A 15444-nucleotide genomic window follows, 5' to 3' on the forward strand; every position below is an offset into this window, starting at 1 on the left:
ATCCTCAATGACGTGTACTTTCCCCCCATGCTTTTAAACTGAGTATTTATTAATCCCTGCACACGTTTCCCACCATCCCTCACATTATTTTTTAGGGGAGGATAAAGGTTTCTTCAGCAGCAATTACGTGACTTGTTCTGTTTGGGACTGCATTCCTAGTGAATAGCAGGGTATCTGTGCATTTGTGCAAGCACTGTGTATGGCGTGTGATATTAGTATGAAATACTTAATAAATCAATAAAATGCCCACAGTGTCTTTAATTAATCCGGTAATATCTTCTATCTTCGAGGCATAAATCAGTAGTACCATGCCACACCTCCGTTACAAGAGCTGAATTCACTGTGAACAGCATAGAAGTGAGTTCCTGTACCAGCCACTTTTAGGCCTCCAAACTGTCAAAGGTGATGGATCAGAAAAGGAATGTGTAGGATGGGCAACGGAACAGTACAGCCCAGGTCTGTCACCTTACTTCTGACAGTTAATCCCATGTGCAATAGCCAAGTTAGATTTGGACAGCTTGGAAGACACTGGGATGGGACCCTCTAAACCATCAACGAGTGAAAAACAGTTCAATTTTGTATCTCAAACTCAAGTGTGTGTGTGTGTATATATATGTATATTTCAAATATTTTCATTACAGTACAGTAAGCTGGTAGTGAACACAATATGTTGGAAAAAAATATGGAATGTAGGTGTTTAGGTCTTTTTCCTCCTCGCTACACCTGTGTTTTCTTCAAGGGTCCACTCAAAGCCAAAATACTGCATTCTCGTGGAAAGGGGCAATAATTCATTTTTGGCTTTGTGATTTTCCCTGGAATGTGTCCCCTTGAGGCAAGGATCTTTGGCACGATAAAAACTAATGGGTTTAGGACTTAGATACGGAGCAGTTGCAAGCAGAGATTTTCAGATCTTTGGAGTCAAAAATTCTCATGGAATTTCCAAAGAGAAACTGAAGGAGGAAGCTGGGAAAGTGATGGGGAGAGAGGAGGATGCAATGCAAGAATGAAAGGTGTTCCAACAGTGGAATATGTGGAAGGTTAAACCTGATTTGAAAGAAAAGCATGAATCTGTTGAAGTGCTGTCATGCAGAAATACCTTTCCCTTTGTCTTCTCCTACTATAATTGCTTCAAACAGTTTATTCTTAGAGAGGCACTTGCAAATCGCAGAGCGTGAGGGCAGCAGTCAGGCCTGGCTTTATCCTTTCTGGCCCAAAACCACTGCAGAGGTTCTGCAGGAGCAGTGAAATTCTGAAGGATGTGCTACCCAGTCTGAGCAGTGAAAGCAAAATAAATCTGCATTTCTGATGCCTGCCTGCTGCATTTCTCTGCAAGGAGTTCCCACCAGGGGGCGACGGGCTAGCCATCTCTCTACTTTTGGTTCAAGCTTAGCTTGCCTAAACTGCTGCTTCAATGGATATTTTTGGCATTGAAGAATTCTGAATTAGTAGGACAATACATAAAGTTAATTGCTGTATCCTAATAAATTGTATAATATAGTTACAACTGCATGGAAGTATGTAGATTGGACGTGAAGCCCATTCAGAATCTACTGTGTTAAATAAAAGCGCTCAGCATCTGTATTCTTTGAAATAACTTAGGATTTATGTGGATTTTCTGATGTGTTCTATTGCAGGTTCTTCAGCAAAAGCACTTGTGAGCTTGAAAGGTAAGCAGCTAACGTTATTTACATGCACAAATGAAACAGCCACGCTGACCTTTAGGCGTGCTTAGTTTCTGGCTTCAAAAACTTCAAGAAAATAGCACTGAAAAAGAGTGGGTTTTTTTGTTTGTGTTTTTGTTTGTTTGTTTTGGGGGGAGTAAAATATGATTAGTTTTATTTATTATTTATTTATTAGTTTTATTATATATAGTTCTGTAGTTTGATAATCCTTGGTGGTTGAAACTGTGTATGTCGTGATGTACTTAGACACTAATCTTCTGGGTGGCGTTCCTGAAGTGTGTTTCTTCTCAAGTACCTTCTTAGGTATCAGGTTTGATGAGAAAATTGATGTAATTTTTTTCTGTCTTGAAGATGAGATAGGAAAAGGATTCTCAGTGAGCTCTAAACATGTGACAAAATTTACATTAGGAAGGAAATTCGTAATCCCATTACATTTCCTGTCAGCAAGTTATAAACTAACTCGAAAATCTTTTTCTTATATCTTTTCTTTGAAATTATTTTCATGCACATGACATATGAATTTTGAACGCTTGCAATCTACCCAACAATAAAAAAACTCTTAATATACTATAAGTCTTATATTACACAAGGAAGAAGACATGGTCTGCTGAATCTGTTTTAATTAACATAGCTTGTTTCAGTTAAATTTGTTCGACTTGTTGATGTACATGCAATTAGTTGCTTTTTAAAATGAAGGTAGCCAGGTCTGTTAGAGCTTCACCTTCTCCAAGATTCAGTTACAGCCATGATAAAGCTGCCTAGATGTGTGTTCCCCTGTAAGTGGAAATAATGGAAGTAAAGGAGGTTCCTGAAATCTTTTTTTTTTTTTTTTTTTTTTTTTTCTCCAGGAATAATAAAGTTTTGAAGTTTTGTTGATGTTTCTCCTTGTACTGAAAATTTCTTTCATTTTTTTAGTTAATGTTCAGAACAATTTAATACAAATATTGAAATCTAACATCCATTTATAATTGAACCCAAAGAAGACACTGCAAGTAACAAAAGATATATTAGTAGACGATGTTATGCTAGCTTTTGGGTAATAGCTGTGTTAAAACACACACGCATATGGCTATGTATATTAATGACACAAATTCTTCACAACAGAGGGAAGCTTATCCAATTCGTGGAATGAAAAATACAATTCTCTCCAGAAAACCCCCATTTGGAAGAGCAAGAATGCTGGTTCTGCCGTGGAAATGGTAAGAAGCAATAAAAAGCCAACTTTTAGATTGGTTAAATAATGTAAAGTTAATCAAATGTAAGGATCAGAAAATCTGAGAATTCATACTTCTGTAATCTTAGAATGTTAAACTATATCCTTCAAAAGCAGTCTACACAGTTTCAACATGAGATGAAAGCATTATTTTTTTTTTATAAATGAATAAGCAAACTAACTAAATTGTTAACCTTGTTCAAGAGCGCTCATAATCATTTTCCCTCTCTTTTGTCAAGAAAATGTGTGAAATGTCTGTACTGAATCTACAGACCTTGAACTTAAGAAACTCCATTTCTTATCAACCATTTGCTTTATCTCATGAAATATCTCATTTCTAATTTTGGCTGAGAACTGCTGCATAAGGAAAAGGAAGCGAAAACATCACAGCATACTTCGATCATTGTGCCTTCTGCAGGAGAGATTTTAATAAAAATAAAGTCATGTTAGGGAAATGTCCTGCAGGGTTCTGAGAGGACTCATGAGGGGATCGTGAGTTAAAGAATGTCCTTGGGGTGGGGGAGTGAAAGGTAAAGGCCTTGAAGCCTCCAAGGCTTCCCCCATTGTTTAGGTTGACCGTTTCCACCTCTCTGAAACGTTCCATTGTCACGTCTTTCCCCACTGCATCAAGTTCAGGCTTTTCTAGATTATTCTGTACTTCCCCTACCTTACCTAGTTACTTGAGTTTTGGTTTGGATTTGCCAGCAGCAATATCACACCTGATGCCTTGTCTGTCTACATACATGTATATATTACTGTGTGCTCTTTCTGCAACACCCTGGAGAGCATATGAAATGCTCCCTCAACAGCTATGCAGATCTTTCTCCTATGCTCTTTTGGTGCTGCCTTTTTCCACAATAACTGCAACCAACTTGTCAGTTCTCACCTGGTTTTTATTCAAATCACAAGTTGTTTGTTTATTATGAACTGCTTGCTTATTTGAAGGGAAGAATTTTGTTTAGAAATTATGGTACTTGCCTGCTCTCCACATAATCAAAATATCTGAGAAGCATCCAGTAAAGCATTAAGCAACGTGACTAACATCTCCTGTGTAGTTTGCTCTGTGATTTTTATCCCTGAAGAGAGAAACTTACACAGAGAAGATATTTATTTTGGTAGGATTTCTGTAGGCATATGTATACGTGTTGCTATGTGCTTATGCTGGAGAACTACAGAGGTCTACAAAATGCAGTTCCAGTGACTGGACCTTTGTGATGGCCCTTACTTCCTGCTGGAGTTCACATTAAGCCATAATATTTGTATCAAAGCTTTGTTAATCTTCAGGTATGCTACCTGTAGGTATTGAAAATAAGGATTCAAACTTTGAATTTGACTCTGTATTCTGTAGAAAGCTCGGACATGATCAAAGCATAGACATAAAATGATGTTTTAGCAGTGGCACGTGTTGCTGAGATGTGATGTAGTCTTCTATACTAGGTTGAGATCCATGAACACTGGAAGTTTTGCAGATATGTTATACTACCAATTGAAAACTCTCCCCCAAATGCTTGACCTGTTCAGTTAAGGTAGATGATGCTTCCTTTCAACACCTGTTCTTTTATTCCGCTGTTAGGCATCTGTTATCCAGACTGATAAAAGTTTGTTGTTTTGGATAGTTCTTTGGAATAGAATTTAGGAGCTTCTGTTGAGGTTTATAAAGCAATTCACTTGATCTGTACCATAGCCTTAGCATAAGATTGAAGGAACTTCCATGTTTTGTGTAGGTGGAGTATTTGTGTTTGTGTGTTGGTACGTGGTGTTCATGGGGTCTAGTGCCACCAAGACGTTTGTGAGGAAAAAACTGTTGTTCTAGAATCAGCATTTCAAATCTCAGGACCAAAATATAATTGCAAATATTTAAGAGAACCTGACGCCTCATCCTGTAGGCAGAATGCTATGATTAAAAAAAAAAAAATGGAGTTTAGCGATGCAAGAGTTTTTATTGTTGAAATAGGTTTGTGGATTTATTTCCTTGCTCAAAAGTTAGAATAGTTCTGACCTTTTTTTTTAATGATGATGGTTTGTCAAGGACAGCAGAGATGTTATAAAAGAAATGAAAAGATGCAATTGAAATCTAACGTTGTTTTTAAGATCTAATAAATCTAAAAGAAAAGAACTCAGTGCATTTATATGCAGAGAGAAAAACAGCATCCAACAAAATTAACATGATAAACTAATTACTATGCTAATATGCTGTGGGCACTGTTTGGTTCCCTTGCCAGCGTGTGTCTCTTTTCTGTTTGTAAAGTATACAAGGAATAGGAGTTTCCTTCTGTGTGCTGAATGTGCTTAGGTGTCTAGCGCATATATGGCACTATTACTTAAATACACCAGTGTAATTATGTTTATAAAATACACAGTGTAACTTTCAGTAAGAAAGACACAGTTCCCTGGGAAAGCTCCAGCTGCTCTCGTGGCACGGGACAGATCAATTTCTTGCTACTGCTAATTAATTCAATTGGGAGTATCTATTTTCAAACATATATTTAAGAATTACATTTAATAAGTTTGTGACTGACTAAAGTAAGTGCATATTGGTGATGTTTTACTTCGTTGTGTGGATTTATTTTGTTTCTGATTGCTGTTAAGGGCTGGCTTATCTTTGTCATCAGTATTCTTCACATTTGGGTGCTACAGATTTCATACCTATGTGGTTTGCATACTATTTGTAGCATTTCCACCATTTCTACTGAAAGAAGCAAAATCTGCATTTATTTGGCCTTTACTCATCACTTTTGTTAATATTTTGAATTACGAGGAACGCTACGTAGTGCAGTCATGGAGTTCTACAGGGGAGAGACGTCTCAGATGTAGCTGGCTCCTGTGCTGGGCCACAAAGTCTTTGCTGAAGGGAAAGCTTCCTGCTTTTAGCACTAATAGCCAGTCTAGCCAGACGTAGGTTACTGTTTTGTCCTTGTTGAAAGCTCTTTTTTTGTTGTTGTTGTTGTTGTAGGGTTAAATGTTGTGGAGTAACTAAACAGAAGTGGTTGAAAAGGGGAAGACAATCATGACGTATATTTGCAATATGATTTCTCATTTTCAGTCAGTCTTCTCTTTGAGCTATAACGTCTTACCACCACACAAGTAAATTTTAGCATAAATTCTAAATTCTTCTCTTATCTGATATTTTTATATAACTTACTCAAGCTTCACTTTCTTCAGGCATTAGCTTCTTAGCATTTTGCAGTGTAGGCATTTTCAGTGAGTTTAAAATTTAAAAAAAGAAAATTAGATTCCTAAGAAGTTCTTGAAAGAAATTTTATATAAAGCTAATGTTTTTACTGGAAACATACCAAAACACAGTTTGAATAAACATTTTTACCCCAAATTTAGAACAAACTGCTTGAGATATGTGCTTATAAACAAGTACTATTTTAAGCTTTGATACACAAGTTTTTTGACACATAACTTCTCTGGAAACAAGTGAGAGTCACATTCTAAATTCTTTTGTGGAACTGAGCCAGCAGTACAGCAATGGGTTATAGTTAGCATTGGAAAGCCCAGAATCTTAAATTCCTTCCTCTCTTCTCTCAGCCCTTAGGTTTGTAACTGCTAGGAGGCACTGTTTATTGTGTACCGTGTGCCTTAAATCCAGTAGGTGGCAAGAGAAAACACGTTCCGTTTCTATCACTGTGAATTCTGTGCATGTACAGAGAAATCAGTGTTTTTTTCTTGTAATTCATTCTTAATTTTGATACATGCAGCCCTTCAGAAATTCAAAACGGAGTCGACTCTTCTGTGAAGATGATGACAGACAAATAAACACAAGGTCACCCAAAAGAAATCAGAAGGTTGCGATGGTTCCACAGGTACCTACATGTATGCAGATATTTTTTTACCAAAAAGGGGAACAAGCCTATCTGTGTTAGCTGAAGATTAGAATATATTTGCTTTTCAAGTTGGATTATCAGTTTTTGAATATGCCTGTGAGGAAAGCTGTTGCTAGGAGTAAGCCACAATTCAAAACAGATTTGTATTTTTTTTCCTCACAACTGGGGTACTAAGTTTATTTGTGAGAGTACTTGTTCTTTTTGATCCTGGACGTAAGCATACAGAGCTGGAAAGCAGTCCATAATTGCCTGTCTTGCTCCTGTGAACAATAATATTCTGTAATCCGCACAGATTTTTTCCACTTCAGTTAAAAACTGACTACGGTTCTTCCACAAAGTAACTACACCATTTAGAAGGCTGCTGTAGAACTTTGTGTTCCAATAGCTAGGAACTAGCTTTAGATTAGTAGCCAAAATGTATTCATGGCCATCTGCACCTTCTTGATCCTGTAACGATACTGTCCTCTGCTTCAAACAGCTTGGTTTTCTATTCTTCTCCTTGGCTGTCTACTCCTTGGTATAGCATGAAAGAGCAGCAGTAATTTTTCTCACCCTTTATTTGCTGTTAGACAGGGCAACATCTCTTTGTCTCAAAGAATTGACTCTGTAATACCTTTATCATCCAAATCACTTCTCTGTATGTACCATCACCTTATGAGCCTGGATTTGCCACAGTGAAAAGACGGTATTTGAATACTGGTCGTACTTCCTTTCTGAACTGTAGCGTGTAGTGTAGAATAGGGAGGACTTAGCAATTGCTGTTTTGCAGGGTCTGTTTTGTTACAGAGGAGGACCAAGGCATTTTTCTCTTTTGCTACTATGATTTCTTAACAGTAGAAAGGCCTGGATAATGTCCTAAGCCCAGGTAGTTTGTACTTAAATGTCTGGTTCAGGATGTCCTGTGGATTGCTAGATAAACCTGTGTGAGCGACTGCAGTTACTGTAGCCCACAGATCTTGCCATTGTGCTAGGCTTTGTTTCCTGAAGCAGAAGAAAGTGGAACTGTATCTAGAAGGCAGTACTTAAGTGCAGCAGGAGCCAACAAGATGGCAACTGTATGCTTTATTCTATTATTGCTGCTACTAAATGTCATTTTTGAGCATTGAGACAAGGATAACAACAAGTTATGGCATGGGGACCCAGTTAAACTAATATTCTTGAAAAACCATTGCTTTTTCAAGTAAGTTTTCCTATCAGTTAAGACAGCCATCCCTGCGAGGAAATTACAGAATTATTTTTCTGCAGTCTTGTTTAAACACAGCATTGTGTAGTATGCATGTGATCTAAGACAAATGCTTTGTTTTGGGGTTTATAAAATAGCTTTCAAACTTAGTTAAAAATTGATTATGTCCATGCTAGGTACTCTTACATTTTATAAAAAGGCGATGCTCTGCTCAGGGCTTTGACTTGATTACATCAAATTAGTAAGAGTGGAATCACTAGTGCAAATGAGGGAGTTGGCGTTGCTGGCATTTGAGTCACCAAATCACACATGCCAACTTGAGACAACATTCAGTGGTGCCTCAAACATTTGAGGTCTGTGTGCAGTTAGTGCCAATACTGTTGTTACTAATAATGTGGTTTCACTGCTGGAAAATGCTTCCCTTAGAAGAGCTTCGTGTAGAGATAATTTATATTGATCCTGTTAAAGTTTGCCATCTGTTTGGATTGCATTGCAGTAAGGACAATCGTAGATCTGCAACACAAAAAATTGTCATGAAACAATACATGCAATTAAGATATAACAGTTATTAATATATGAACTTTTATTAAAAAATAGTTTAACAATTTGAATATTGAAGAATATTAGACCGTGTTTAACTGTTTCCTTTATTTTACTATATAGAAGTTTAATACAACAATGCCAACGCCAGACAAGAAGGCATCACAGAAGATTGGTTTACGGCTTCGTAACCTGCTCAAACTTCCTAAAGCTCACAAGTGGTGCATATACGAATGGTTCTATTCAAATATAGATAAGTATGTATTCTTTATATAAGTATTTTATTAGTATAAAAACAAGTAATTTTCTGAAGTTGAGCTACAATTTTCCATGTACTGGTTAAACTTTATTTAAGAATAAAGTTTATTCTTAAATTTTTAGATCTTGAAAATTATTTTATTGTGTTTTTTTTGTTTGTTTGTTTTTATAATGAGCAACCTAGTTGGGTAGCTCTTTTAGTCTTCTATGAAATGTATTCCTTCATGGAAATATTTTCCTTTTTATGATCTCCGCCTCTACCAAATAGAAGATTTTATTCATATACTTTTACCTTCTGAAGCCTGAAGTTGTCAGAACACTTCAGCTTTTTTGAACCCTTGAGTCAGTGGTACACAACGGAGATGGAAAGGGGACTGCTTCTTTGCAAAATGCTGCTTCCCTAAAACTTAAACATTTTTATTTTGTGTATTTATTTCCTGTTATCCTGTTTTTATTGTGATCACCAACAGGGTGCTGGGTTATGACTATTCAGGTCACCTCTACACGTCAGAATCTTTCTTGGATCACCTAATCTATAGCTCTCAGATTGTTTCCACAGTCTGTATTTCAGTCTTTTGGTACTTGTTCTCTTAACACCAGTGGCAAGGTGGTGTGAATTGTTTGAAAGAACCATTTTAATTTAGTCCCTAATCACATAAAAACTAAAAATTCTAAAATGTAAAAATTGGTTGACTATTATATGAAATGCTAACATTCAGTACTCTGAAGGATGGCTTCAGAGTTAACGAGCATTCTTTTCCAGAATCTATTCATAATGAAATACTGTTCTTTTTTCCTATTTTAATCAGGATAGCTGTAGCTTCAGCAGGCAGTCATAGCAACAGAAGAACATTTTAGGATATGTTTACCTCAAGCAGAAAAATTGCATGTTCATTTTAGCTTGTTTATAATTCTTCTGTGGAAGTTCTTTTGAATGAATTAATCTTTATGTATTTTTTTCCCTTGGTCTTATTTGGAAAACAAACAAACAAAAACATTATTCCTAGTAGTAATTTCAATATCTGATGCTTATAGTTTTGATATTTATAACAGTCCAAGAACTTTTTTTTTTTCCTCAAATAATTGTCTGTGGAGCTTTAGGTCTATCAGTAAACTAAAACTTGTGTTTAGCAGGTGACTCTAAAAAACCTTTTTGATAGTTACCTCACATTACTGGTATGATTATGTTAAGATATTACCATGGTATAGCTTACTAAGAAAGTACATGTATATATCTGCAGAAGAAAAACTGATTTATGTTGTGGGTGATACGATCTAAACAATATGAAGCATAGAAGAGTTTAAAGCATAGAGCTGTAAGCTGACAAAATACGGCACTCTCTATAAAGCTCAACGTATTTTAATCAAATCTTATCCTCAGTTGACATCATCTATTTAAACGCCATACGCCTGCTATAAGTTTTTAAAATATTTTAATCTTTCAAACTATCATCTCATTATTTTTTTTTTTTTTTTTTTAAAAAAGTCGGTCTTTACAACTTTCTTTGAAGTCTAATGTTAAAGACACTAAAACTGGATAAAAAAATAAAAATAAAACCTTTATACACTTATCTTCTGCTTGAGTGCCACTGATCATCCTTAGCAGTTTACTTTCATTTCATGACACAGTGGCAGATCCTTTTACTGTAAAAATATTCTCTTCCATTCTTGCCTGAGTTTCCTTATCTCCATGAACCTTCCCTCTCTCCTGACACCCAACACATTCAGTTGAAAGTGGTGTTGCTTCCAAGATCCTCTCTCTTCTGGGATATTTCCCTCTAAAACCCCAGTACCCTGTAGAGAATAGAGAAAAGTGGCTTTGCCTCGGATGCAGTTATTCTCTTGTTCTTACCAGGTGAGATTTATTTCACTTGCTATGGTCTTTAATCATCAACCTGCTATTAGGCCAGCATATCCATTGCTGCTCCCTTGTCTCCTCAGCCCAAGAAGAATGTGGTACTACAAAGTAAAAGACCTTCATAGAACATAAGGTATATTGTTGTGTTATGACAGGTCATAGCATCAAAGAAAAATTCATAACTTGTGTAGGTAGTGTCACTTCTGTAATAGTGATCCTCTGCTTTATCATGGAGCCATGGTGTGATGGAATAAAAATCTCCTGTATAGCTACTGACAATGACAAGTTGGCTCAATTTCCTGTATTTTTGGAACCCTCTGTTGAGAATCTGGTTTATAATTGAATGGATTTATGAAAAGGGTGCTATTTTTCTATTCCTCAGTATTGCCTTGCACCTATTGTCCTTTCCTTTAGTCTTAATACCTCACCATATGTTTATGGTTTCCTTTAGTGGGTTGCAGTACTTTCATGACACTTCATTGGCTTTGCTGAAGTTTCTTTTGATGTTTCAACAGACCACTATTTGAAGGAGATAATGATTTCTGTGTATGCCTGAAAGAATCTTTTCCAAACTTGAAAACCAGAAAATTGACAAGAGTAGAGTGGGGAAAAATCAGACGATTGATGGGAAAGCCACGGAGGTAATTTTCTCCCCCTCCCTCCCTCTCCCTTTCCCTCTGTCTTTCTCTTCAGTCAATGATTACATGTAGTTTTCATGTTACCTGAATTGTTCTTTTTTAAATTATTTTGCATGCAGGTAGTAAAGCTCAATAATAGCTGAGTGTAAAACAACATTTTATTGAAATGGTGTTCTCTGAGTGTGCACAATGCTTCCTATCCCTGACCCCCCTCCCATTCCTTGTGTGTGTGCGTTCAGTCCATGCAGTTGTGATGAGCCTGTACTTTAAACGTTCTCCTCCCATCCTAGGTAACTTGAGTGTTCAAGCTGGGCTATGTTGAAATTATTACTCTATCTTCCATGTTGCATTGCTTCCTGGCATGAAGCCAGGCCAATTTTCCACTATGTGTTTTTTGGATATAACTAGCTCTTTGTGGGGAGAACAAATGCATGTTTTCTTCTCTTTTTTTTTTTTTTTTAATTTATTATTTTTTAAACCACTTTTTAGATTCTCAGCTTTTCCTGGCTGCCAAAACAGGAGTGGGGGAAGTCACCCATATAATACTGAACATCGTAGTCAAGAATCCAGAGTTGAATGAAAAGCAGAGGTTTTTTTCTCTGATTAAGAATTCTTAGATTTTAAACCCAATGATTCAGTTCAGTCTTTTCATGGAATCTGTACAACTTAGGATAGAGAAGAGAAAGCTCAGGAGGGATCTCACCTGTGAGTGTAAATCCCTCAGGAAAGGTGAGAGGACAGGCTCTTTTCAGTGATGTCTAGAAACAGGGTAAGAAGCAGTGGGCACAAACTGAAACACAGGAGGGTTCTGTCTGAATGTAAGGAAACAGATTTTTACCATGAGGGTGATTGAGCACTGTAACAGGTTGATGAGAGAAGCTGTGGAGTCTCCCACCTTGGAGTTACTCAAAGGCCATTTGGATGTGGTCATAAGCAGCCTGCTCTCAGTGTCCCTGTTTGAACAGGGGAGTTGGACCAAGTAACTTCCAAAGATCCCTTTCAATCTCAACCAGTCTGTGATTCCCTAAATTCTGAAAGATCAGGATGAGCAAGTAGTGTTTAGGTAAGAAAAGACTGGTTTGTTTATATGAATTACTAAAAATGAAAACTGAAGCACTGAATCAATTTCATAGGTCACTGTATCGAGTCAGATTGTATTTTGTCTGATGGAGGCTATTTAATCTTACATGGCCATTTAATCTTACATGGCTTTACATAATTATAAATGCTACTCCATGGAGGGCAGCACAGCCACCTTAAAAATAGCTCCTTTTGGAAAGGTGTTCATATCATTTAAGCTTAATTGTGAGTTTTTAGTTCTTCTATCATTATGCTTCACTGAGAGGGAGCTGGTGTAGCTGGAGCCTAAATCATCATTTACTCATATTCATTTGACTTTTGCCAAAAGTAAGTACCACTGTATAATAGATGTATATACTTTTTTTTTTTTTTTTTGTTAAGCTGTCATATAGTCTTTTTTTTTTAAAAAAAGAGAGCCTCATGCTTAAGAAGCCACAGTTCTAAATGGTCAGGAAGTTTTTACATCAATTCTAAACTACAGGTACTTGACTGGATGGAGAGTCTGGCTTTGTTAACCAAGAGGTTATGTGATCTTGCTTTTTGTCAGCCTCAAATAGGCATTTGTTTGTTTTTCATTTCTTTAATAATTAAAAAAATACTGGCAACGTTTTTCAAGATCTCTGGAGAGGTCCCTGGGCTCAGTTATAACAGGTTTTGAATGGTCTAAATCAGTTGAATACTTTTTCGAGACAGTTTTCATCTAGCTCTAGAGCAAAGTCTTCTGACATTACTATTCTGTTAGAAATGTCTTGTCTGCCCTCAGTCATACGCAAGTAAGCCAAATTCCATGGCCATACTAATATCTTCCCAGGAGGGAGGAAAAAACATACAACATATTACATTCACAGTGTTAATGGCAGAGAGAATAATAGTTTCTCTGTGTGATAGCTGTGCACATGGTTGTCTTTTTTCTTCTTCCATTTTGTGTTAAATATATTGTAATATTTTCTTAATGTCTGCTGCTACTTTAAATGTCCTATCACACCAGCAACAGTGTGGTTGGTTGGCACAACAGTATTCTTCCTGGGAGCCTGCAAAGCTTGTAAGATTCCAGTAGACTCTGGGGAAAGATATACTCCAAGAAAAGGAAGAGGTAATAGTTAGTCTTGTCTACTCTATATAAATTTCAGTGGGGTTGTGAAATAGGAATGGGTGTGAATTAAGCTCAGATATGCCTGTCCTGACATTGTATGGTGGTGATGATTCCCATGTTCAAACTTCTGTGACCAAACTAGAAGCCTAAAGGAGTGTTCAACCTCTTAAATAAGTCTATGGAAAACTAAAGAGGTTGCAATGTGATCTCTGCCATAGTTTTCACCTTCTTTTTTTTTTAGAAGTGGTACAAAGATGAGAGGACCTTTTTTAAGGACATTTTGAGGGAGAAGGGCTTGGAGACTTCTTTGAACATAAGGCAGAAGTACATTGTAAATACTGTCTACCTCCATGACCCACAGCATTTGGGAGTCTCTTTGAGAACATCTGGGCTAGTAGTGAAACATTCCTAATGTTTATGTTGTAGGGTCTTCAGTGTTGTTGATTACGTCTATTCTTTTTTTCCTCCCTTTTTTTTTGTCTTGCTGTGATTAGTCACTTTGTTCTCCTCAACAGAATTGAAATACCCTGACCTGCATTTTGCTACTTAACATCTAGAGCACATGACAAGCCCTATCTCACACTTGGTCCTCTCCAGTAGTAAATACAGGGCAAATAATGTCTTTAAATAGGAATATTCAAATAAGCTTTGCATAAATCCCCCAACCACCATATATCTCTACTATATCCCTTTCCAGATATGTTGAATTTCTAATGAGGATCACTAGGCAATGCACAACTCCAGGGTAAATTCATTCTGCTCTTCAGTGGTACACCAGTGAATGGACACCCCCAAAATTGCTCAATCCACTATACATTTATAGACTATACAACAAATTGGGATTTGAAAATCTTGAAAAAGAACCTTTGTTGCAGTGCATTACTGCCCAGGTCTAGTAGAAGTACAGCATAGCTTCAGTTCATTTCTGTTCATGCATTTTTGTATGTCTTCCCTGGAGCTTAGATCTCATTGTGTTTAATGTTGTACATACTGATCAAAACAGATGGTTCATGCCCCGTAAGAACTTTGAAACCATGAATAAGGTAAAAGGCAAATGATCTATGCACGTAGACAGCAAGTGTGAAACTGCTGCTTGGTGTGAAAGGAAATGGTCTCAGCACATCGGCAGCTTAAGAGAAATCATCTTATATATACTGCAAGAAAGAGAAATTTTGGAGAATAGCAAAATGGCTTTGTGAAATGCTTTGAGTGAAGGGTATAGAGAAAGCATGTTTATTTCAGCATATAGTAAGAGTAATAAGCAGACTTGCAAATAGGAGCTGACTGCTCAGTGCTACACCGTAGATAAATAACTAAGCAAGATCTTGAAAGGTTTTAAAATGGAAAATAGTTGACAGTATAGTAATAGGAACCAGTGGAGGAGTTATCAGCATCTTCTAAAACAGCCTTGTAAAGCAGCACTTCTTATTGATCAGTAATCAGTATATACCTACACAAGTTCTACAGAGAACGTTTAAATTGCACTTGACTGGAGTAAAGCAATTAAGAAAGATGTAGTAAATTATTTCCTCAATAACTACTTCTGCAGTTAAGCAGACCTACAGTAGCAACCTGTATTCCTTTTTCAAAGGGCTTCTGTTGTTGACACAAGAATTATATTCCTTTTTAATAATGAGCAGTAGATAGGATCAAATCCTAATGTCTATGCTTTTAGTATTCTCTTCATGCATCAGTGGATTACAATGAAAATGGATAGAAACAAGTAAGGGCTTTGGGACCAAAACAAAGTGAAGTATGAACTGTTAGAGGTTATTGGATTTTTACACAGTTGCTCAATTCCGAACAAATTTATATTGTTATTGTGATCAATGTCAGAGCAATTCACCTGCATAATAGAGATTTTGGTGTCTGAGTTGTACTCTGAATGTATGCAAGTAGAAGAGACATGGAAGTGACGTTTTACATTGAGCCCGACGCTCTTTCTTACAAAGTCAGTTTAAGTCAGTTTAACCGATCTAACTGATCCAATGGGTTCTGTTCTCTATTGGCAAGAAGTGGCAGGCAGAGACCTCACAGTAAGTTCTGAGTACCAACACTGAACTGGTATT

The 15444-nt window shown here is 36.8% G+C and overlaps 1 protein-coding gene across 2 annotated transcripts in view; it reads left to right on the forward strand.

Annotated features, from left to right (window-relative positions):
• LIN9 (lin-9 DREAM MuvB core complex component) overlaps window positions 1-15444 on the forward strand; it is a gene marked incomplete at its 5' end in the record, with an annotated part of 39158 nt that overhangs the window by 8921 nt on the left and 14793 nt on the right. For both annotated transcript variants that reach the window (XM_084285410.1, XM_084285411.1), the window contains 5 exons: window positions 1635-1667; window positions 2787-2881; window positions 6600-6704; window positions 8572-8705; window positions 11080-11205. In XM_084285410.1, the coding sequence (XP_084141536.1) occupies window positions 1635-1667; window positions 2787-2881; window positions 6600-6704; window positions 8572-8705; window positions 11080-11205 (493 nt within the window). The remainder of the gene's footprint in view (window positions 1-1634; window positions 1668-2786; window positions 2882-6599; window positions 6705-8571; window positions 8706-11079; window positions 11206-15444) is intronic.

The sequence above is a fragment of the Netta rufina genome (assembly GCF_964035555.1).
Source record: "Netta rufina genome assembly, chromosome: 3".
Lineage (NCBI taxonomy): Eukaryota > Metazoa > Chordata > Aves > Anseriformes > Anatidae > Netta > Netta rufina.